Source organism: Pseudorasbora parva, chromosome 9 (genome assembly GCF_024679245.1).
Source record: "Pseudorasbora parva isolate DD20220531a chromosome 9, ASM2467924v1, whole genome shotgun sequence".
Taxonomy (NCBI): Eukaryota; Metazoa; Chordata; class Actinopteri; order Cypriniformes; family Gobionidae; genus Pseudorasbora; species Pseudorasbora parva.
In genome coordinates this window covers 20,296,029-20,322,146 of record NC_090180.1, presented here as the reverse complement: position 1 = coordinate 20,322,146, position 26,118 = coordinate 20,296,029, and the positions used below count along the sequence as shown (strand labels likewise).

Sequence of the window (26,118 nt, the reverse complement as noted above, 5' to 3'; positions counted from 1 at the left end):
CGTGTATGCCCCGCCATCTAAACCTCTTGAAACATAGTTGAAAGAAGCTCAGATGGCAGGGTTGGAGCTAGAACACATACCCATATCCACCCATCCTCCAAACATCAGCATTTAACACCCGCTGATGTCCGTGAATACACTGAATATGGGTTCTTCCATACCCTCACGATCTCAGTCAGGAGATCAGGAAGGAATGGAAAAGCTCAACTGAGCCGACGGTTTTATGGCCGGGGAGAAATCGATCGTTCCATTTAAACGAGCGATCTCTCCTTTAATGCGCCCACATGACGGCCGCAGCCTGCATGCAGCGCGCTCATAACAGCCATCGGCTCAGCATACACAGTCAGGATGGCTGAGAAATTAATTTCCCTTCTCACCAGCCATCCCTACGAGCATTCGTGATTAGTCTCGTCAGTCGCTAGATCGCCGGAGGGAAACATCCCCTCGCGGCGATCGGCGACCCCATCCGAGGGAATGTGACGCGCATCCGCGCTCAGCCTCAGCGTGAGCGGGGATCACATCACTAATCTCAGATGCAAAAACGCTCTTCCCTCAGGAAGAGCGCTAGACGAGAACGGAGCGATCTCGGATTGAAAACTTCGCTCACATTACACACAATCGAACAAATGACTCCACAAGAGCTTGACTGTGCATGCTCTTAATCCCAGGCAGAAAATAAATGAATCTGGATTACCTTTGATTTGAAGCATTCAGACAAAAAACAGTCCCTGAAGACGAAGAAGCTGGTGTCATGTTTGCAAGGCGCCCTTATATACTTCCTGGTCGCACCTTGATGACATCATAGGCTGTCGCCGGTCAATAGGATTGCTGTGGTTTGATAGTAGCTCAGACACCGGTCACGCTGGAGGCGTTCCCCATAGCGTCAGCTGACGCAGCTCGAGTTCCCTTTCGAAAGGGAACTTGGATTATTTAACTTTTTTGAATAACTTGTGGATGCAGTCGTATGCTATATCCTGTGTTTGATATCATGTTCACACAAATGGGTAGGTTTAGGGATGGGGTGGGGTTGGGTTACATGTTAAAATGTGTCTAAATAGCGTAAATAAAATAAATGTAAATGAAATTATGCTTGCTGATTAATAAATTTCACCATGACGATAATATTCCCATTCCCAGTGCGTCATTGAAATGAACGGAGCACCCAGCTCGTCGAAAATTGACGATAAAGGTACGCCCAGTTCGTTGAAAAGTGACGACAAGGGGTCCTGGTCAAGCGTCCATATGTGACGAGTTGGGTGTGAGAATGTGTTGCCAGAACCATGAAACTAAAACCCTTTTTCCACCAAGGCAGTGCTCGTGGTGGTTCGGAGCTAGAGCCTAGTTTCAAATTGGTTCTTGTTTTACCACATCCAAAGCACCAGCTCTGAACAAGGAAACATATTTCTTAAAGGGTTAGTTCACCCAAAAATGAAATTTATGTCATTATTGACTCACCCTAATGTCGTTCCACACCCGTAAGACCGTTCATCTTCAGAACAGTTTAAGATATTTTATATTTAGTCTGACAGCGTATCTAAGTGTAGGCACACTATACTGTCTATGTACAGAAAGGGAATAAAAACATCATCAAAGTAGTCCATATGTGACATCTGTTAGTCTTTATTTGAGGCTTAAAAAAACAAAAGCGGAAGAGAAGACGATGCTGAATAAAGTCGTAGTTTTTGTTATTTTTGGACCAAAATGTATTTTTGCTGCTTCAAGAGATTCTAACTAACTGACTGATGTCACATATGGACTACTTTGATGATGTTTTTATTCCCTTTCTGGTCATGGACTGTATAGTGTGCCTACACTTAGATACACTCTCGGACTAATTAAAAATATCTTTAACTGTGTTCCGAAGACGAACGGAGGACTTGGGTGTGGAACAACTGCTTGGGTCAGGGGCTGGGGGCGGGGTTACCGTGAGCAACAAGACAAACACAGACTTAAAATCCGCCATTTTTAAAATAGCAGCTAATCGAGCTATTAGCTGCACCAGGACATTTTAGATGCTGTTAGATCCTAAATGATTGACTTGGTCTTACGAGACACAAAGAACACATGTTGCACCAGGAGAGCACACTCTTCTGCTATTGTAATCTCCATCTATACACATCACTGTGAGCAGCATGAATGCGTTGGATTCGCTGTGTTTTGATACCAATGTAGGATCATAAAGCCATGTGCATTAATAGTAACGCAACTTTCACCATTGTTGATGGAAGGCTTGTTTGAGATGCTTCGGTGCTGCGCAGACCAGTCTCCGTATGACATCAAAGTACAGCGAGAGCATATTCCTTATGCTTTTGAATCGCTCATGCGGTATGTTTATATCATACGTAGATCGGTCTGCGCAGCACCGATGCATCTTGAACAAGCCTGGTGTGTTTCTGTTTCCTGCTGCCTTGCTAGCGTTGCTGAGAAAGATTAGATGTATACAGTGACGTAAGACCTGGCTCTGTGTTGGCCCTCTAGCCTGTGGAAAGGCGAACCAGTTCTTAGAAGGCTTGTCAGTCGAACCAACTCAGAACTGGCACAAGCACTTGCTCTGAACTAGCACCGATTTATTCTGGTGGAAAAGGGGTATAATGGTGCAGATCCACTTGTCTGTGCGATACTTCTGTCACGCTGCACTCCACAATATTCCTATGGGTGACGTCAAGCGACTTTAACCCGCCCACATAGTATTCCGGGATGGCGGCTGCATTTGAAAAAATGCTGTGTGTCAAAAAAGCTGGCCGATTCCCATCTTTATGCAAATTAATTCGTTAAATGTGACGCGACTATTCAATAGAAGTAGAGCACATGCATTGTAAAAAATTATTTAGAAAAAAAGTTACCTGGTTGCCTTAATTTTGAGTTCATTGAAATTAAAATTTTGAGTTAATACAATGAACATTTTTTTTTGAGATTCAACAACCTTTATTAAAATATTATTAAAAGATTTTGTAAACATATTGGGTAATTGTGTGTGTTTTATTTCTGATAAACATGCCAAATAGTGCTAATTTATGTTTCATGATTTATCAAAAAAATTGTGGTTCAGATACAATAATATTTTGAGTTTCTAAACAAATTTCCTTCATTGTATCAACTCAAATTTTTAATTTCAATAAACTCACAATTTTAAGGCAACCAGGTTACTTACTTTTTTAGGTTAAACCATAGACCGTAAAAAAATATGGACGACTCGACATCATCCGTTTCCGCTTGGCAGATTTGAAGCTTTCAGGCGGGGGTGCACGGCGCGGACATCTTGGGACCGAGTCTGCGCAGTAGCGATTTCGGGACCGGAGTTGCGCAGTAGAGCGCAGGAAGTAGAGCAGGAAGTACAGTCGCGATATCAAAAGCCCGCCCACACTCTCGCAGATGCAGAACAATTAATAATGTTGGTGTGAAATAAACAGTTATGGAAATGTAGAAATTATTAGCTAAAGCTCTAATCTGCTCCCAAAAATTTCGAAAAAAGTCTGTTAGTGCCTCAGTGACAACTTCACTCAGAGAAGCCGTCAGTCTCAGCTGTCAATCATGGCGTCACACCCCCCGTTTTTATAGCATCAAATAACTAACTCAAAGTAAACTTATTTTTAAAACGAACACCTGAAATGAAATCATCGTGATGATAACTGCCTTCAGTGACATAAACTAACTTTGGGGAAACATTTTTGAAGTGTAATTTTATTATTTAGTTTGTCTCGCGTCCATTAGAAAACACAGAGGGGCGGCTATACTGGGACCGGTCACCGGGGGGCGATCGAGGCGCGAAAGCTTCAGTAAATGAGAGGGAGACTGCAGGCTTGGGTTAAACCAACAAAAACCAACCAAATTTTTTTTTAGTGTGGATACTGGGGGAAGTCTCTGGCGGGTCCTTTGATATTCATCCCCAGCTGGCTTAAAAGCATGCCCATATAGCGGTAAACTTCAGGAACGCCCATCAACATACAAATGAGGGAAGCATTGCAACACCACCAGTTGTGTCGCAAAAGTGGATCTGTACGGTAAGGGTGCTTTCACACTAGCACTTTTGGTGCGCACCCAGGTTCAATTGACGTCAGAGTCCGGTTCGTTTGGATGATGTGAATGCTGTTTTCCGAACTCGGGTGCGCACCTGTGAACCGTACCCGAGTCTGCTTAAAAAGGGTGAACTCTGGTACGGTTAGCTGCTGATGTGAATGCAATCGCACTAAATTGCGGAGGGAACCGCTTTTAATTACATACGATTTTATAAAAAAATTGTGTTTCACTTCTTTTCCTGGCAAGCGTGACTGACGTACTGCAAGCAGAGAGCTGTAAATCTCATTTCTGCACGCCTTTAGCGTTCTTTAGAGCATTTTCATTACATTCTTGGCAGATAGACACAAGTGCCATTGCGTACTGAAGCTTTGGTAACAAAACCAACGGTTTAAAAACAATAATATAAAATTGAAGTGAGAAACACTATGCATTTAGCCGCCTTCACGCTGGCTGTCGTTACTAAGCAACCGGGTAAACAGCTGCTGCCTTGATGAACCACGCAAACAAAAACGAACACCGGTGCAGACCCAAATAATATAATATGAACACAGTCCTGCGGGGACGGGGGCAGGGAGCAATTGAACTCAAGTTTGGCCCAGGCAATCGAACAAGTGTGCAATCGAAGTGTGAAAGCACCCTAAGAACATTGGTATTGGCACATTACTCTGTTTATTGCAGTTTAATAAATAAATTAAAGATTGTATGCAGTTTGAAGCAGGAATAGAGTACTTTTTGTATTCTAATAAATGCATGATCAGATAATTGACACAGGTGGAGAGTACTCAGCTAATCAACAAAAGAGGTGTATATATACGCAGCTGTCTTGACTCCATTTTGTTTACAGTTTATCAGCATCCCTCCACCACCCCTTCTCCATTTGCTCTGTTTAGTTCTAATCCACTTATATATACAGGGGGTACTTTAGGTTCGGGCCAAAGTCCGAGCTCCAAGCCCTCCCCCCAGATAGCACGCCAAATACGCATTTAAATTTACTCTCTATAGATGATATGTAAGTCTGAACTCACATCCCCTGCTATGTGTATGTTACTCTTACAAATGCATTTATATTTTACAGTGATTTTAACTGCAAGAAGCCTGTTATTTTTATGTTTATTTAGACTGATCAGCTGTTTGTCTACAAAGAACAACATCTGGACGAATGTTTTGACGAAGGTGGGTTCATCAGGATTTCATGAATGAAATACAGCGAAATCAAACAAGCGACACCCTAATCTCCTTCCTTTAAATTTCTTAAAGTTTGCTGTGGAATAACCTCTAACACCAGATATAAGGTGAAGGATGACATCGGGAACAAAGTTTTTAGCATCCTTGAAGACAGCGATTATTGTAACAGGAATTTATCTACAAGACGTTCATTCGTAATGAATGTTATTAATGACTCAAATAAAGAGATCATCAGACTGGTGCACCCGTTTGTTTGTGGCACCTGCATCAGCCATGAGGTATGAACTTTGTCCTTGCTTTGTTTAGCCCTTGATTGTTGTAATGTATATTACATGTTGTATGTATATTTTAGCTGGAGGTTCAGTCTCCACCGGGCACTGTCATCGGACATGTTCGACATATCTGGGGTGTTTGGCAACCTAAATTCACCGTTGAGAATGCACGAGGCGAACCAACCTTTAAAATAGCAGGACCATGTGTATCTTGTTCCTGCTTCAGAGATGATAACTTTGAGGTGATACACGTACACTCAGATACAAGTTTCAACTTTCCATTGACTTTTAATATTTTTAAATTGACCAAAGTTAATTTATATAATTTAATCTTAAACATATGATTCACAAGAATCTTTAAGCATTATTGGATTATAATTTTAAACGTTGCTATATAACCCAGACAGCAACATAGTGTCTGCCCAGATCCGGGACACATCTGGTTCAACGCAAACCAGAGGTGGGCCGGATCTAGGCAGACACTATGTTGCTGTCTGGGAAGCATTTTCCTAGTTGTCTGACCCACACTGGCTGTTGGTGAGTTCAGGTTGTGCTATATTTCTGGAGAAATTTGATCCCCACTATGAAGAAAGGAAACAAAAAATGTGTTTCTTTGGTTTTAAATGTCAGAGCTAACAAGTTTGGTTTCTTAAAGTGCCCCTATTATGCTATTTTAACCCTTAAATGCATACCTCATTCACTACCCTGCTCCTCATTCATTTTTTAAAGTTAGACATCTACCTTCTTATTATTCCTCAATCAATCCCTTTTAAACAATATAACAAGAACAAAATAATAGAATTATAATTGAATGCCTGTTTTTTACTAGTTTTTTGTCAAAATTGTATAGGGTCGCTAACGACCCGAGGTGTGTAGGATTGAACGCATATTTTTTTTGCACAATGATAAATTAATCTATAATGACGAAATAGGGTGCAATTCACCTTTATTCCACAAGGTGGCAATGTCTGATATGCAATGATGAAGTGACGTTTCACTCATAGTTACCTCTGACAGAAAACAAAACAATAATAATTATAATCTGCAAAACTTGAAATGGCTCAGTGATTTACAGCAGAGAGCAAGTACTAAAGTACTAAACACAATCATATATTAGTGTCACTGTCTCTTGATGATGGATGTGGTCAAGAAGCTGTCAATGATCAAAATATTGATTTTGAAGACGTTAAAAATGAGTTTGGAGAATATGCTCGCGAATATGAGGCAGATGCTGAATGTACTGGTAAACGAACTCTGACGAGGACAGATGATGATGGTATTAAACATCTGCTCAAACTAAACCCTTCCAAGATCCAAAAGGTAACGAAATATGCTTTATTTTATTCTTCTGTAAGTGTTACTCTAACATCAGGAGTTTTATTTATTATCCCAACAGGTAGAGGTCCATCCATGTTAAATATAGATCCGGGTCGCTAACGATGTAAGAATGTTTGGCGAAACAGTCATGCATTTAAGGGTTAAAGTTTCCTAATTTAATTTTGGAGGTCTCCAACAACAGGTTTACATGCATCAAAGGTCAAAAAACAAACTTTTAACTAAACTAAATTTCTCATAATATAAATTGCACATTACCACAATTTTCAATGTTCCCTTTTGTTCAGTCACTCTCACAAAAAGTCTCTGCCGTGTTTGGGATTTCAGCACGCTCAGGCAGTGCTTGTGGAGGAGTTGTGTTCCCACTGCGGGAATATGGCCATCTCCGTGTTGCGGTCGAGACTCAATGAGCTCCGTGCAGCTGCCGGAGAGAGAGTCCCCTCTGCCACACCCCGAACTGATGTCTCTACGCGAGGCGTCACTTCGGCTGGTGGCCAGGGTGACCTGAGGGTGATGGTGTGGAATTCAGCTCCGACGCTCATGCCTCGGCCCACACCCCCCTCTGTTGCACCGGTACTCGCAAATGTTGTGATGGAGCCCGCAGCTTCGGCCGCCCCACGGGTTTCATTCGGAACTCCAGAAGACGACGAGATGTAGGTAGCCGCATCACAAGGTGGGCTAGAGTCCTCCGAGGATGAGGATTCGGCTGTACTGCCGCCTTCGGATGTGCCAGCATTGCCTGAGTCGGACCCAGAGTTGACAGCCATGCTTGCCCGGGCAGCCGCGACTCTTGGGTTGGAGTGGAATTCGCGATTCAGTTCGCGCGGGCTCCTCCTCGCTTCCGGGGTGTCCGCTACACCATGGTGGGGCACAATGCCCCTGTCATGCGTGCGGAGATCGCCACCCTACTGGCGAAGGGTTGGAGTGCCTTGTACAATAGACATGCTGCCACGGGCTACTGGATAGAGAGCCAGCGCTGCCTTTATGTCAATTGCCTCGAATTCATGGCAGTACGGTTCGCTCTGCACCGCTTCCGAGCGTTGCTGAAGGGTCAACATGTACTAGTCAGGTCGGACAACACGGCCGTTGTAGCGTACATCAACCACCAGGGCGGTCTACGCTCCCGCCGCCCATCCCAACTCGCTCGCCATCTCGTGTTATGGAGTCAGAAGCTCCTGAGGTCCCTTCGTGCTGTCCATATCCCGGGGTCCTGAACCGTGCAGCCGACGAGCTCTCATGGCTTCAACCAATCCCTGGGGAGTGGAGATTCCATCCCCAGATCTGGGATCAGTTCGGGGACGCACAGGTAGATCTGTTTGCCTCCCACGACTCGTCCCATTGCAGCCTGTACTATTCCCTGACCAAGGGCACGCTCAGCACGGATGCCCTGACGCACAGCTGGCCGCAGGGCCTACGCAAGTATGTGTTTCCCCCAGTGAGCCTTGTTCTGTGCAAGGTCAGGGAGGACAAGGAGCAGGTCATGTTGGTCGCCCCGTATTGGCACGGCCAGACCTGGTTCCCAGACCTAGTTCTCCTTGCGACAGCCCCTCCCTGGCCGATTCCTCTGATACAGGATCTCCTCTCTCATAGATGGGGCACCCTGTGGCGGCTACCATCACTTCCGTTAGGGCCGAGTCCACGAGACAGGCCTATGCGTTGAAGTGGAACCTCTTCGTCAGCTGGTGTTCTTCCCGCCAAGAGGACCCCTGAAAATGCCCGATCGGGTCGATGCTGTCATTTCTTCAAGAAGGGTTGGATTGAAGGCTGTCTCCTTCCACCCTGAAGGTTTATGTGGCCGCTACTGCCGCCTATCATGACCTCTTGGATGGTAAACCGGTAAGTAAGCATGACCTGATCATCAGGTTCCTGAGGGGTGCGAGGAGACTACATCCTCCTCGTGCTCCTCTCATACCCTCTTGGGACCTCTCAGTAGTTTTAAATGCACTGCAGAGGGCCCCATTTGAGCCATTGCGATCAGTAGATGTTAATTTCTTGTCTATGAAGACAGCGCTCCTGACCGCATTGGCCTCCATCAAGAGGGTAGGGGACCTGCAGGCCTCTTCGGTTGACAAAGCGTGCCTGGAATTCGGGCCGCACTTATGTAGACAGGATGCAGTGTTTCAGGACTTCAGACCAGCTCTTTGTCTGTTATGGTGGAAATCAGAAAGGGAAGGCTCTCTCAAAGCAAAGGTTGTCTCACTGGATTGTAGACACCATTGTTTTGGCATACCAGCAGCAGGGGCGCCCATGCCCCCTTGGAGTGCGGCCTCCTCTTGGGCTTTATTGCATGGCGATCCGCTAACAGATATCTGTAGAGCTGCAGGCTGGGCGACACCAAACACATTCGCCAGATTTTACAATCTCCGAGTGGAGTCTGTATCCCACTATGTACTCGCCTCTACAAGTGGCCGGTAATGGATTGACTCAGGTGTCTTCGTTTGCTCGTCATTCCACTCCACGGACTGGATACGTGCGATATTCTTCTCAGGTCAGCTTCTCATGAAGCCCTGAGCTCCTCCAGCACTGATGACGCCTATGCCAGTAAGTCTGCCCTATTCAGCCTAGACACTCGTGTCCGGCCAGGTGCTCCATGTTCATGGTTCCCCTCCGGGTGACCCCCACATGCGTATTTCCACCATAAGCCTCCCTTGAGCGGGTGTCTTCCCTTGGCAAGCTTGCCACCTCCTGGGGTTAAAAATCCACCTGCGGCTGGTACCCCAGTGATCTTCCATATGCAGCCCTTAGCGGGTCATATGTGTATTCTTAAGTCCTCCCTACGGGTTGGCATTTTGACACACATCTCCACCTGGAATATGCCTCCCAGTGTACCTTGGTATCACCTGTGTTTAGTGGAGGCCTTCGGCCATACTAGTCTTACACCAGGGCATTTGCGCTTGCACAGGGCAACGGAAGACAGCTGAGTGGCATGTCTACATTGGGACCATGCATCTGACGTTACTCGGAGTGACTGAACAAAAGGGAACGTCTTGGTTACGTATGTAATCCTCGTTCCCTGAGGAGGGAACGGAGATGTAACATCCCTCTGCCACTTTCTGCTGTACCGCTGGAATCGGAGTTCAGCTTGGCTCGCAGGAGGTAAACAAAATGTGATCATGCCAGCTACTTCCTTATATACCCACGTGGGTAGGCAGAGTTACGCATGCAAATCTCGCTAGCTCATGGCATTTGCACTGCCATTGGGTGTTTTCTAGATCTCGAAGTTGATAGGCTTCTAAGCGAAACCCCAATTCGTCAGTCACTGACATTACGTCTCCGTTCCTTCCTCAGGGAACAAGGGTTACATACGTAACCGAGACAATTCTCAAAGAATGGATGAATCAGTCTCACTAAATCCCACCTTTCCGCAAGCCTACTTTGCTCTGATTGGTCAGATGGCCTGTTCTGTTGTGATTGGTCTACTGCATACAGTGTTTATTTCAGACACAAACGCCTATTACCATAACTGAACTCCAGCTCCGTCTGCCGTTCAGATCCTTCGATAGTACACGTGGTAAAGACGTCGAGTTTACACAAATCAACGTAAACAGTAGCAGAATAAAGTTCAAGTTGTAAATCCTGTAATAGCCCAGATAGCAGACAAACAGTGAATCAGCGTTGAATCAATGTTAATGCATCAACTAAAATATCATTGAATCAATGTTGAGATCTCAATGTTGAGAATGTTGATTTTTCATCAGGTTTGCACCCTGAAATAATGTTATTTCAACGATGAAAAATAGATCAAGATGGGCTTAAAATCAATAGTTTAACAACTAAAATTAAACCACTTATTTAAGTGAATCAATGTTGAATCAATGTTAATGCATCAATCAAAATATCATTGAATCAATATTGAAATATATCATTGATTTTTCATCAGGTTTGCACCGTGAAATAATGTTATTTCAACAATGAAAAATAGATCAATCTTGCTTTATGTACAGCAGGATTCTATGCCAGTTAATTTGTCTCTTTATTTTATTCATTTTAATCAGAGACCATGTGTGGCTGCAGTCGATATGATTTTGCATCAAAAAGTCACTCAAAGTAAACAACATCCTTCAGTTTAGATGCAAATGTATTTATTTATGCCCCCACAGTTACAACAGGAAATCTCACATTGACTTAAAACAATTACATCTGAATTTATAACACAAATGAGAAGAGCCTGGAAAAACATGACAACGTGCATCTGCAAAATGGAAGTAAATACAAATGTAAACTTGCCAATAAATACAGAAATGACACAGTACTACTGAAAGAAAGAAGGTAGAAGAAAGAATAATATTCCAAACTCAGGGGGTTCCTCCATGAGCAATGTCCCAAAGCCTTTCAGGTTGTAATGGAGACAGTTTTGCACCGTCCCAGCAAAGATAAACTCTGATGCCTCTTTTTATCAGCATTCACAGCATCTAAAACAACAAGAAGTTAGTAAATATTTGGAAATGTGATTAATTATGCATTACAAATATAGCCTACTACAAAATGAAGTGAAACTTGAAATTGTATCAAAATCTTGATATCCCAGTTAAAACACGGTTCACTAAAACTCTCAGAAGCACACAAGTTGTAAAACATAAAGATGAATAAAAATACTAAATTAAAATTGAGATGAATTGTATAAATATATTTTTGTAGGCCTACTTACCTCTAAAAAACATGGTCGTTGTCCAGCGTCTTTTTCGCGATTGAAGTCTGTTCAGCTGCGCTTGCTTTGGTTGATTGGTGGTTGTCTTGAAGGTGCATTACCGCCACCTGCTGGATTGGATTGTGGCGCATTCGATATTCGATAGGGACACATATTCTAAATTCTTTATTAACTTGTACATTCATGTACTAGCATGTCCATTCTACATGATTTAAATAATAATAATAGGCTACATTTTTATTTATTTAAAACTGATAGACTAAATTAATGGTAGAAGTTCTTTGTTTTTATTTGATTTTTGCATTTTTTATTATAATAACATGAAACACAGAATGACAACATTAAGCAGGAAAATAATATACCTTTTAAAAAGATTCATAGTTTTTACAGCTTTCTTATTGGAAGAGTCAGACATCAAACACACATACAATTTTAACTCTTCCAGAAAAATTTAAAGAAAGGCTTACAATTACAAAATTTACATTTATGTATTCTTTGTTAATCCACATACTCGTTGGTGTACTCATCGTATCCTTTGAGGATAATAAATGTGCTCACATTCACACAAATGTAGCCAATTGATTTGGACTTGCCTTAACATGTTGAATAATGTGACAGATAGATTGACCGTAAGCCTCACCGGTGGAGAAATAAGCTGACCAAACATCAGCATTGATTCAATGTTTGTCTTTTCAACACTGAAAAGCATGGAATTATCAACATTGATCCAATATTATTTAGCAGTGAATTTTCAACATTGGTCCAGTATGGTGTTAGCATTGAATTTTCAACATTGATCCAATATTACTTTGCATTGAAATTTCAACCTCAACCAAAATGATGATTCTGATGGAATTTCAACATTGAATCAATGTCACCATGCTATCTGGGAGGCCTGTTTTTATACAAAAATATTATTGTGAAAATGTACTATTAAAGTAAGTAAGTAAATTAATTAATAAATAAATAGCCTAATGTTCTTGAAGGCTTAATGGGTGCATGTGTGTTGCTTTTACTTGTCTTACTGTGACCACAGCTGGTGTCTTTGAATGAGGCAGTGATAGACGGATCATTAGGAAAGATCTGCAAACCTTTCTCAGGCTGTGGACCGAATGCAGGAGCTGATTTTGTGCTGAGGTTTCCAAGCAACCTGGATTTTAAAATGAAAGCTACACTATTGGGGGCCTGCATACTTATTGTAAGTATTGTTAAACATACTTAAAAAGAAATTCAGCTTTGTAATATAAGACATTCCATTTTTTTCCATGTATAATTATTAATTATAACTCAATTTATTTTCAGGACTTCATGTATTATGATAAACCAAAAGAACCGGTACCAAATTATGTACTATGTGTCTTCACTGCTGCCATTACTCAGAGTATGCAGTTATTGTAGGGCACCAACTTCCAGGGGGGATACCATCAATATTGCTCAATTATTTAAAAAAAATGTTTATTCTATAGGCTAAAATAGAATATTATGTATAACATAATATTATAATATAACATAACATGAACATAAATATAAACATAAATGAAAAAAAAATGCATTTTACTTTTTTTATTAATCAAAGACATGGGAAAAGTATTACATACTCACAATGTCACATTAAGAATATATATATATATATATATATATATATATATATATATATATATATATATATATATATATATATATATATATATATATATATATATATATATATATTAGAGATGGGCATAGATTATTTTTTTAATTTAGATTAATCTTGGAATTAATCTAGATTAAAAGGACTCATCTGAATTCTGCTGAAGGCATTCAGAATGTGTGTGCTACCCAAATAGTAGGTGCATTTGAAGTCCAAATTCGAAAAAAAAAAAAAAATTCTCCATATAAACACCTCAATTGGAATAAAAATGCCCCAACCGAATGAAATTGTAATAAACCTTTTCATGAACCAATCAAAAAAATAAAAATAAAAATCACTATGTAAACAACCTGACCCGATTACTTTTGAGTGTACGTTGATGTGACGTGATATAGAGCGCTTGCCTTCACTACTGAAGAGCGCACGCCGTGCTCACACCAGGCTATAATGTTTGCAAGAGAGAAAAGTAAATTTTTCTGAGAGGTATACTTTTTCGTAAGTATTTATTAAGATAATGTTGGAATACTGACAGACACAGCCTGGCTACACTCTCTCATCTTGACAGCATTTGTCCAAGGCACTTTTATAATTTTTATAATAAGGCCTGATAGAATGATTTATTTTTCTGAGATGATTATTACACTAATATAATAATAATATAATATTTTTATTATACAACAAATAAATAGCATTTATAAAACCGTATAAATCCTGGTGGCCGTTCAGAGTTGCTATGGCAACCGGTAACTCATTCTAGCTGCTAGAAAGGACAGCGTTGGCATTCTGATATGCCAGACAAGCTGTCACAAATCGATTCCGACTGAAAGTCAGCAGTCTATGGTCAGACTCAGCACACGTAAACCCCAGATCGGTTTAGATAACGCCTTATGTAAACAGTCCACTGAGTCTTTAAATCGGATTGACAAAAAAGTGTGCGTTTCAAACAACACTTAAAAAAATATATTTTTACTGCTTGTTAAAAATTGCTTGGTTAAAATGAGCTAAAGCAACACAATTGCTATACATGTTGTCCAAACTTGATTTAACTGTGTTTAATCCACTTAAATATATGTCAAATTGAAGTCAAACTTAATCTGTTTGTGTTGTCTTACATGAATGATTGTGTTGCACGAACTGATACTGGGGGAGGCTTGTTAGTTCCCAGCATGATTTGCATATGGCTAAATCAAGAAAGAGTAAATGTTATTTTATATGTAAAAGTGTTTTTTTTTTTTTTTTTTTTTTTGAGCAAAATGAGAACAGGGAGACTTGATTGTGTTTAATAGAGTTTAATATTCAATTATTTAGGAATTTTTAGAACAATTTAAATTATTGTGGGTTACCATTGTGGAGAAGAGAGCATTTTCTTAGGCTGTGGACTAATACAACTAATGTCATAATGGCTTTGCTGAAGGAGCTTTTAATGCATAGCATTTAATATGCTAATGTGCGTTATTGCTAGATAAAAGTTTGTCATCTAGCTAGATAGTATTTAAATTCAGTTGTGTAACATTAATAAAGTTAATGCAATGGAAGTGGCTGAATGCATATATGAAATTAAAGGTCTGAATCATGACAGGGAGTCATATAAAAATCACTTTAAAACTACTTAATTGAGTCAATTAAAATGTATTCATTCCATGATGTTGAAGTTACATGAACAAATTATGTTTTTATAATGCAATTAATTCATGTGGGACCGATGTACACAATTAAATAATGTAAACCCAACAAACTTTTTTTCAGTGAAGTTTCTGAAAGTTTTTTTTTTTTCAGAGTATGGCCTTGTATAAATTCAGAAAGAGCAGAATCACTTGTATGAGCACTTATCCCAGATGAGCGAAAACAATCTTGTGAAAATTGAAAAAAATTCAAAATAATCTTGTGAAAAGTGAAAAAAATAGATGAAAAATAGTTTATTTCTCCAGTGCACAAAATTCACAGGTAGCCTATATGAAATATTAAAGGAACACAACAACTTTTTGGGACTTTAGCTTATTCACTGTATCCCCCAGAGTTAGAGAAGTCCATACATACCATTCTCATCTTCATGTCAAAACTGCCTAGCTTAGCACAAAGACTGGAGGTAAACAGTACTATCTAGCCTACTACACAATAAGTAAAAAACAAAAAAACACCAACATTGTTGGTGCATATTATATATATATATATATATATATATATATATATATATATATATATATATATATATATATATATATATATATATATATATATATTCTGCATTTATTTAATTAAAAATGCAGTAAATAACATAATACAGTAAAAATATTATTCTGATGTACATCATCTGTTCGCTACATGAATATATAGTAAAGTGTCATTTATTTCTGTGATCAAAGCTGATTTTATCATCATTACTCCAGTCTTCAGTGTCACTAATCAGTCTCATATTAGGATTTGATGCTCAACAAACATTTATGATTATTATCAGTGTTGAAAACAGTTTTGCTGCTCATGGTGCTGCTTCATTTTTGCGGAAACCAACGTACCATTCAAACATTTGTGGTAAAATTAAAAAAGAGAGGAATGAATACTTTTGTTGATCAGACATAGGCTACATTAAATTGATCACAAGTGATATTTTTAATATTACAAAAGATAATTTATTTAATAAATGCCGTCCATTGAACTCTCATCAAAGAATCCAGAAAAATAAAATGTATCATGGTTTCCACAGCATTTTTAACATGTTTTCAACACAGATAATAATCAAAAATGTTTCTAGATTATAAAATCCTCATATGAGAACGATTAGGGAAGGATCTTGTGACACTGAAGACTGGAGTAATGATGATAAATTCAGCTTTGATCACACGAATAAATTGCACTTTACTATACTCGCATAGAAAAAGGCTGTTTTCATTTGTAATGGTATTTCAAAAGTCCCAAAAGTCGCTAAATGACATAATGCGTAAATTAGCATATATGTGACGTCATCACGTCGTACTTGCGTTCTGCCTGCCAATGTGTTTTCTTTCCTAATCCATGCTCACATGTATTTTAAATAATATAATATAGCAGACTATCCCCATATGTAATATAATAATGTAAATAAATAACTAAAATAAATAAACAATGTAATATGTGTATATATGAAATATCAATATATGCAATATATGTGTTATAAAAAGTAAAAACATACATGAAACCTATTAGAAATTGGAACAATTCCATATATTGACATATACATTTATCCCATATATTATATATGTATAATACATATTTTGACATATAGGTCTCATATATGAAATATCCTAATATGCTCATATAGAGTAAAAACATAAATGCACATATATGCACAGCACAGCTATCAGAAATTCCATATAATTCCATATATCTTTAGTCCACATATTATATATTGTGACAAATCACTATCACTGTCAAATCTAAAATCTGTAGAGTCTTAAATATATATATGGTGTATCAAACTATTCAAAATGCCGTAGAGGGAAAAGGATATACAGTCTGCAATGCAAGTCTCTTATATGAGTGTTGTAGAAGGCCCAGTCCCAGCAGGCGATGAAGATATACAATCCTAAATCCTAGATTAGGCACTGGAACAATTGAACACAGGTAAGAAGTAGGTATCAGAGTCCTCTGCAAGCTTCTCTACAAACTTCCAAACACTATGAATTAACATTTTTATGGGTACATAAAAATGTGCATTTGGATAAGATTGTAAAGCATTAGAATGTACAGTTCACTTAACTCTCAAACACAGTGTGATTCCAGAGGCCTGTTGCATAAAGCTAGTTGAACAAACTCTGAGTTTCAAAGTAGGTTTAGAGTTGACAAATCCAGATAAATCCAACTTGGTTTAGATCAAGTTCAACCGTTTCTCAAAGCTTGGTATAAACTTTCTCTGTCAACTCAGGTTTAATCCAGAGTTAGCAATTAACTCTGAAGCGCGTGCACCTGAAAGTGTGACACGTGCGGCAAACAGCCAATCACAGTGTCCGTTTGATTCACTTCTCTTCTGAAGATTGAGAGATTGTTTTGAAAATTATCATGAAATGTGTTTACAAAGCAGGAATAAACACTGCTGCTGTAGCGACAGTTTGAGAAGGCATCTTAAAGAATATCTCACTATATCAATGCATGATGTGAATCAAAGAAATATGTCTAATAATTATAGGTTCACAAAGAGCTCAAATGAATACACGTTGTTTAAAAGAATTATGAATGCATGTATTATATTTAGTCAATCAATATATTATTTATATATGCACATTATATTAATTGAAAGTGATTATAATTCATATAATATAAATATAATAAATAATAAGCACCAAAAGATTTTAGGGAATTTAAAGAATTAGCACCACTGTGGTGTGACAGGCAGCGGGGCGAGGGACCGCGAGAGCGGGCCGGTGATTAGTGTTGACAAGTGCCAGCTGCATGACACACCAGTCTCGTCTCGCGGCCATGTGATGGGAGCATAAAAGGAGGAGCAAGGACAGCAGAAGATGAGAGAGGACCAGGCCTGGATTTTATGTTATGTTTATGTGTTTGTGGGCAGTCGTCCGTGAGGGGCTGCCCACGTTTTATTTTGTGTGTTTGCGGGCAGTCGTCCGTGAGGGGCTGCCTGCGGTTTTACTTTCGTTTTGTTTATTTATTTTGAATTAATAAATGTTGTTGAACGTTCGCCGGTTCCCGCCTCCTTCCTTCCCAGCAACTAACCGCGTTACACTGGTGCCAAAACCCGGGGGGGAGGAGGGAAATGCTGTCGAAGAGCCCTCGCTGCTGAGGGGGATCGCGGTGCTAAGGAGGTCGGGCAGCGCGGATGAATAAGGACCGCGAGGGCTGCCCGAGGCGATGGTGCTGGAGCGAGAAAGGTGGGATAGAGACCTCGCTGCCGTGCCCCTGGGTCGAGGTGGGGTGGCTGCCATCCGAGAGGGAGCGGAGGAGTCGCCGCGCTTGCCGTGGGCCGGAGCCTGCTGCCATCCGCCTGATAGGGGAGGAGCAGGGAGTGCGGGGCTCGCTGCCGGGTCCCTCGGAAGGAGGAGTCACCGCCGGCCGCCAGGGGGCGGAGGAGGATCGAGCTGCCCACCAGGCGTCCAGTGCCATCGCACAGTACCGCGAGGAAGGGCCTCTCGGTGGGCGGAGGGCCGAACGGCAGTGTGTCTGGGAACCGGACCAGAATTTTTTTTTTCTCTTTCTTTCTTTTTTCCCTCTCTCCTCTCTCTCGTCCACGGGCTCCTCGTGCTCCCGTCTACATTTCTCTCGCCTCTCTGTCCTTACCCCCAGGTGCCGCGGCTGCCGTGATCGGGGAGGGGGGAGTAGAGCGCAGTCTCGGGAGTGCCCCCCGGCCTGCGAGGGGCGATGGGGGTATGTGGTGTGACAGGCAGCGGGGCGAGGGACCGCGAGAGCGGGCCGGTGATTAGTGTTGACAAGTGCCAGCTGCATGACACACCGGTCTCGTCTCGCGGCAATGTGATGGGAGCATAAAAGGAGGAGCAAGGACAGCGGAAGACGAGAGAGGACCAGGCCTGGATTTTATGTTATGTTTATGTGTTTGTGGGCAGTCGTCCATGAGGGGCCCCTCGCGACGCTCCTGCTTGACACTCACGTGCTGCTCCTGCTCCCGGTGTGAATGCACTCATTGATTAACATGGGCGCCGAAAAAAATATGCGCGGCTCACGTGCCGCTCACGCTTGCGGTGTGAAACGGCCGTAACCCCTCATTTACACTGAACACATGTGCGGCACATTACGGCTGCGACACGGCTACCGGAGCTGATCACGCCCATTCTAGTCAATGCTTGTGTTTACACCAGCCGCGGCGTGTTTCAGAAGCTTCCCAGAAGCGGCTCTCCGCGCCGCTTCGCTAAATATAGGTGCCTAGTCTATTTTTGATGGACGCGCTTCCAAGTTGCACCGGAAATACAAAATAAAAGTCAAAAATCCCTGTCAATTTCAAAATAAACACCCTGTGCAGACTCCCAAACGTATTGCATGTATATTGGCAGTATATCCTTGGTAAGAGATGAGAAATGGACGTCGGACAGGCAAATCACGTGGTCTCACGCATCCAGTTGCTCCGCTTCTGATATGCTCCTGGTGTGAGTTGGCACCGCGTGGAGGACGGAATAAAACCTTGTCGCAGCCGTAATGCGGCGCACACGTGTTCAGTGTAAATGAGGGGTTTGTTGCCCTCTAACCCCTCGTTTACACTGAACACGTGTGCGGCGCATTACGGCTGCGACATGGCTACAGGAGCTGATCACGCCCATTCTAGTCAATGCTTGTGTTTACACCGGCCACAGCGTGGCGCGTTTCAGAAGCTTCCCAGAAGCGTCTCTCCGCGCCGCTTCGCTAAATATAGGTATCTAGTCTATTTTTGACGGACGTGCGTCCAAGTCGCACCGGAAATACAAAATAAAAGTCAAAAATCCCTGTCAATTTCAAAATAAACACCCTGTGCAGGCTCCCAAACGTATTACATGTATATTGGCAATATATCATTGGTAGGAGACGAGAAATGGAACGTCGGACAGGCAAATCAAGTGGTCTCACGCATCCAGTCGCTCCGCTTCTGATATGCTCCCGGTTTGAGAATTGGCACCGCGTGGAGGACGGATTAAAACCTTGTCGCAGCCGTAATGCGCCGCACACGTCATCCCTGTACCAGGGTAACCGTTACATGCTACACAGAACAAAACATCAAAATAGACGCCATGGCTGATGATGAGCACAAGCCGCATGCTAAACAAACGCTTAACACACAATGGACAATAGAGTGTATTATATACTACCCAAGCAAAACTACTTGCTCACACGAGACCAAGCGAATGCTCATACTGTACACTCACAATGGGGAGAAAAACATACTTGGAGCATTAATGTCCGAAGCCTGAACCAAAAACAAATTAGAATGAAATGCCAGGATTCAAACACCGCTATATAAATCCATATAAAATTCTACAAGCATACTGAATGTTTGCATATATGTTGTTTAAATAAACTTACATATATAAATTCGACATATGTTGTTTATGTCATTAACATACAGTACCATATAAAAAGTCATCATATAAATAATTGTAATATATGTATATATAATAATTATTCTATAGGCGTTTCATACATGGTATAAACCTATATCGTCATATATTGTTAGAATGCATATATGTGCTAAAAATGTATTGCCTTATATGAAACATATATGACATCACTACTCGCATATAGGGACATAAATGTACATATATTACATTTCCATATAATTCCAATAAAGACATTCTCATTTCCTATATATTTTTGTCATACACTAAAACGAGTATGATATAGTGAATGACAATTTTTTATATGTTTAAAAATAATCTGAATTGAGAGAGGTCAGAAACTGGATGAACTAAAGCTCTTTTATAGTGAGTAATATAAGTGATGAGCACAAGAGAAGAAGGGAAATCATAATGGGTCAAACTAAATTCTTTAAATATAAAACAAAGGAAGCAGATAAGTGATAAAACTATGGCAACACTGTGTGCTTGTGTAGCTTGCACATTCACATCTGTCAGCTGCTGTGTGCGTTCACCATGCGCTACTGCTCCTCTCAAGATGGAGATCCACTTGTCCGTGCAACACTTCTTGTCACACTGCACTCCACTTTATTCCTATGGGTGACGTCAAGCGACTTTAAAGGTCCCGTTCTTCACGATTCCATCTTTCAAACTTTAGTTAGTGTGAAATGTTGCTGTTAGAGCATAAATAATACCTGTAAAATTATAAAGCTCAAAGTTCAATGCCAAGCGAGATATTTTATTTAATGTCATTACAGCAGGAAGTGCAGGGGTGTAGTCCAAACCGGCCGTTCACTGTAGGCTTTGAAAGGGAACTTCTGTTAAATAAAATATCTCGCTTGGCATTGAACTTTGAGCTTTATAATTTTACAGGTATTATTTATGCTCTAACAGCAACATTACACACTAACTAAAGTTTGAAAGATGGGATCGCGAAGAACAGGACCTTTAAAGTGACTTTTTGTCCGATTTGTCGTTAAGCGCGTGATTTGGTTGGGTTCGTTTATTCAGTCAGCACTATTTGCTACAGCTCCGTACCACACAGTACAATACCACACTGAACACTGTTTTTTCTCGTCAAACCTCGCGTGAACAACAAAACGAACTCTTCTTCTTCTCTTTTTGGTCTACCCCGGGGTTCCGCACCTGGCTATCGCCACCCATTGGACACCCTTCACATAGCTGTGAATATACTACAAATTTACATGCATGTACTGAATAATTAACCAGCATTTATTAATAACAGAACGGAAATTATATAAACATAATAAAGATTAGGTAAGTCTAGCTTTCAATTCACAATTATCTTAATCTATATATATTCTAGATTTTCCCCACATTCTCCCCTACAAAATAGAATGTAGTCCCGACATTCACAGAATACAGTACTGGATAACCACACACAAATAATCTCTTTGGTAGGAGTCAGTGATACAACCTTTTTTAGTACTTGTGCTATACTTTGACACGTGACACACAACATTTATCTCCTTTTTCATGCAGTGTGTTTGCAGCAGACATCATTGTGCACCATGATCTTCCACCACCATCACTGTCTATCAACAGGAATCTGTACTGTCACTGAAGGAATCTACCCTTCAACCATAGAAGATTTACTGTGTAACTGTTTCCTTTTGGAATGCTATAGCTACTACTTTATCTATAAAATTTAAGAAGAGGGAAAAGAGAAGAAAAAAAAAACAATCTTATTCTGGATTTACTTTAATTTGTTAACTAGAACTTCTTTCTCTGATTTACTCCCAACAGCTTACCCCTCTACGATACTAGGCTGACCTAGGGTATGGTAAGTAAACATTTTTTTTACTTTTCTGTTTCTCAAAGGATATACTCTTTTGCCGGCAGGTTGTGAAAGAGGCTCAGCGTCACTCTCTTCCGCATCGTCTGTTTCTCCAACCTCTCCTCCGGATGACACATCTTCCCCCTGTCCAACTCCTTGCTCATCTTCCTCCTCCGGACCTGTATCATTCAGAATCATTGTCTCCACTGAGTGTTGTTGTGAAGGTCTTTTCTGTAGATGTGGACTCTCTCTGTCGACGGGCACTCCAACCAGGCATTTCCAGTCATCTTCACCATCCGAACTATCACAGTGTCTCTGATTCTGCTGTGTTGATGTCTTTCCATTCTTGCTTCTTTTCTTTTCTTTCTCAGGTCTTAGAGGTGAGTATACTCTCTCTACCGGTAAGTAGTCACACGGTAACAAAAGATTCCTGTGCAGTATTCTTGTTTTTCCTTTTCCGTTTTCCGGTCGAACTTCATATACTGGACCATCCTGATACTTCCTCTGGGTGACGACATAAACTTGTTCTTCCCAAAATGATCGAAGTTTCCCAGGTCCACCTTTCTCTTTGAAGTTCCGGACAAGTACCCTGCTCCCAGGGATCAGTTCAGCTCCGTGCACTCTCTTATCATACAGAGCTTTTCCTCTCGCCTTCTCTTTTTGTGACACTCTTGTAGCTAACTTGTAGGCTTCCACCATTCTCTTCCTCCAGTTCTCTGCATATTCATGGTAAGAGGAGCTTTGGTCTTTTGCTGGCACACCGAACATTATATCAATTGGCAGTCTGGGAGTACGGCCAAACAGGAGATAATGGGGAGGAAAACCCGTTGCCTCACATCTTGTACAGTTGTACGCATTTACCACCTTTGCAAGTGATGTCTTCCAGTCGGCTTTGGCGGTTTCAGGAAGGGTCCTCAGCATAGCTAACAAAGTTCGGTTAAACCGCTCAACTTGACCATTTCCCTGTGGGTGATACGGTGTAGTATGGGAGCCTTGCACACCACTGTATTCCTGTAACTTCGCAAACAGCTTGTTATCAAATTCCCTCCCCTGGTCGTGGTGCAGTTTCGTCGGAAACCCAAACTTGAGAACAAAATCCCCGAACACCTTCTCAGCTGCTGTCTTTGCGCTTTTGTTTCTGCATGCGTACGCCTGAGCAAAGCGTGTAAAATGGTCCATCACCACCAGGATGTACTCATATCCTCCTTTACACCTCTCTAGGTGTAGAAAATCAATAGATACCAGCTCAAATGGGTAAGTGGTGGTGATGTTTGTTAGAGGAGCTCGGGTGATTTTGTTTGGACGTTTGCTCCTCAAGCAGCTACACACCCGTGTGACATAGTGTTCCACTTCTTTTTGCATGTGGGGCCAATAAAACCGGTCTCTTATCAAGGTCAGCACCCTTTCTGCTCCCAAGTGACCCATGTCTTGGTGTAACTCTTTGTAGACGAGCTCATGGTATCTCCTAGGCAATACCAACTGATGACGAGTTGCTGTTTTGCGGAACAGGAGACCATGTTCATCCAGGTGTAACTTAGCTCGTTCCCTCATCAGTCCCCGAAGCTCTTTACCCTGGCTTCTCTTCATTGACTGCGGTCTAGATTTGAGGTATTCCACCGCTTCTCTGATTTCCGGGTCTTCTTCTTGAGCTTTTTTTAGAACATCCTTGGGAATCTCTGTGACTGACGTGAACAGCTCCTCCTCCTGTTCCTTCAACAGTGCTGTTTCAATGGTAAGTGGACATAACCATGGCCCTCTCTCCTGACTTTGTACCACCGTCGATTGAGTTATGCTGACCATGACGTCAGGGTGCACTTCCTCTGAACAGGTTTTCATGTACTGTTCCATCTGCAACGGCATACGTGACAAGCCGTCAGCATCCCCATTTGACTTTCCTGGACGGTATTTAATGGTAAATCGAAAGTCAGCAAGTTCTGCTACCCATCTGTACGTTGTGGCATTTAGCTTGGCTGTTGACATCACGTATGTGAGGGGGTTATTGTCCGTGTACACAACGAATGATGGTGCATGATAGACATAGTCCCTGAACCGCTCACATATGGCCCACTTCATTGCCAAAAACTCCAACTTTCCAGAATGAAGATGGTAGTTTCTCTCGGCAGGGGTTAGAGTTCTTGATCCGTATGCGATCACCACTAACTTGCCTCTTTGTCTTTGATACAGCACTGCCCCAAGGCCTTCCTGTGAAGCGTCGCAGTGGAGTACAAAAGATTCATCTAGATCGGGATATCCCAGCACCGGTGGATTAGATAAATAGTCAATTAGCTTGCAGAGAACTTCTTGATGTTCATCTGTCCACAGGACTGGATGTGACGAGGTAAGTTGTCCACAACTACTTTTCCCTTTGCCTTTCCGCTTCGGCTGTACTTTCCCCTTTGTTGTCTTCGTTTCAGTGAGCAACATGTAAAGAGGAGCAGCTTTGCGGGAAAAGTTCTCAATGTATGACCGGTAGTAAGAGAGAAACCCTAATAACTTTCTCACCTCGCCAACTGTCTGAGGGATCCTCTCTTTCAGCGCCTGGACAGGAGCGATGTCAGCCGGATCCATTGTGTACCCATCTTCCGTTACCATCCTCCCTAGGAATCGTACCTGACGTCGGAACACTTCACATTTTCGAGGCGTTAGCTTGACACCATGATTCTGATAACACTGCAACACCTTTCTAATGTCCTGAAGATGATTCTCAAATGTTTTTGAGTGAACTAAATTATCATCTAGATAAGGCTGACATACCTCATCGCGCAGTTCTCGCAGACACTCCTCCATACTCCTTTGGAATTCGGCAGGTGCATTTGACAATCCGAAAGGGATCCGCACCCATTCATATAATCCCCACGGTGTTATAAATGCAGTGAGAGGTTGGCTGGATTCCTCTACAAACCCCTGGTGATAGGCTTTGCCTTGATCCAGGACCGAGAACCAAGCGCTGCCCGCCAAACTGTCAAGCATGTCTTGAATGCGGGGAATGGGGTGTCTATCTGGAATGGATTTCTTGTTTAACTCTCGGTAGTCACAGCAGAGGCGGAGAGTTCCATCCTTCTTACGTACACAAACTACCGGTGAAGAGTATGGTGACTTCGATTTCGTAATCCATCCCTTATTCAACAGATCCTCCAGGTATTCTTTAACCTCTCTGCGCAGTGGCTTTGGGACAGACATGTACGTGTGTCTTACAGGTGTGGTGTCATTGAGGCGGATTTTTAGCTGGAGAGATGGAATACATCCTACATCGCTGTCATCACGAGCAAAAGCATCGCTCTCCTCCCTTAAAAGCTGCTTCACTTCCTGTTGCTGTTCGGGTGTTAGGTGGTCAACACATACGGGAGGGTCCCATAAGTTTTCCTTTTGCGTGGTTAACGTTGTCTCTCTGTTTTCTGTAGATTGAGTGACTTGTTCACTGTTTTTATGGAACAGGCCTTGGGTAATGTGTGCAGCATTCGCAGAGGCACCCTCCTTCTGGCCTGTCACTGGTCTCATCTCGGCCGGGTAGATAGCTTTTACTCGCTGTATACACCCCAAAACTGCCCGTGGAGGCAGGTCGATGTCATGACCCGTGTCATTGATCACAGGAATACAGATACGCGAACAGGTCCCTCTCTGGAGGCGAACAATGTTTTCCTCCACCCTCAATCCGTCTGGCCACTTCGCACACTCCTCCGGCACAAAAAGAGCATCTTGGTCGGACAGTAAAGGACCCGTTCTAATAGAACATCTCACAGCTCTAGCCTGTCTACCTGGAATTTTTGTCACTGACCTTCCTGCTTTCGCTACGCCATCGTTGCACCCATCGTCCTGACTTCTCACTAAGTTCAGCAGCACCTCTGCTTTCTTGCAATCACAGGACAGTGCAGTACTCATAGCTTTGGTCGTTACACTGGTAGGTCGCTCAACACCACTGTTCAACAGATACTCGATGACATTGTATCCAATTATGGGTTCCTCCGCCACTCCATCGCCACCACATATCAATACTGGTACCTCCAATTCTAGTGGTGTGGCCTTGTCTGTTCCCAGCTTAAATGTCACTTCGACCCAGCTTTCGAACGGGATAGCTGTTTGATTCACTGCTCGACCGGTGAGGCTTCCCGGACCTAGGATTTCTTCGAGGCCGCGTAGTGTTGTATGTGGGAGATGTTCTTTCCTCCATCTATCATTCATGAGACAGA

General features: G+C 41.9%; 1 protein-coding gene across 1 annotated transcript in view; it reads left to right on the top strand.

Annotated features, from left to right (window-relative positions):
- LOC137089809 (phospholipid scramblase 1-like) overlaps positions 1–12,870 on the top strand; it is a 29,369-nt gene extending 16,499 nt beyond the window's left edge. Inside the window, exons 2-6 of the mRNA XM_067453383.1 lie at positions 5,136–5,190; positions 5,275–5,480; positions 5,555–5,716; positions 12,494–12,655; positions 12,760–12,870. Of these exons, the coding sequence (XP_067309484.1) occupies positions 5,136–5,190; positions 5,275–5,480; positions 5,555–5,716; positions 12,494–12,655; positions 12,760–12,855 (681 nt within the window). The 3' untranslated portion in view covers positions 12,856–12,870. The remainder of the gene's footprint in view (positions 1–5,135; positions 5,191–5,274; positions 5,481–5,554; positions 5,717–12,493; positions 12,656–12,759) is intronic.
- Positions 12,871–26,118: the final 13,248 nt, after the last annotated feature.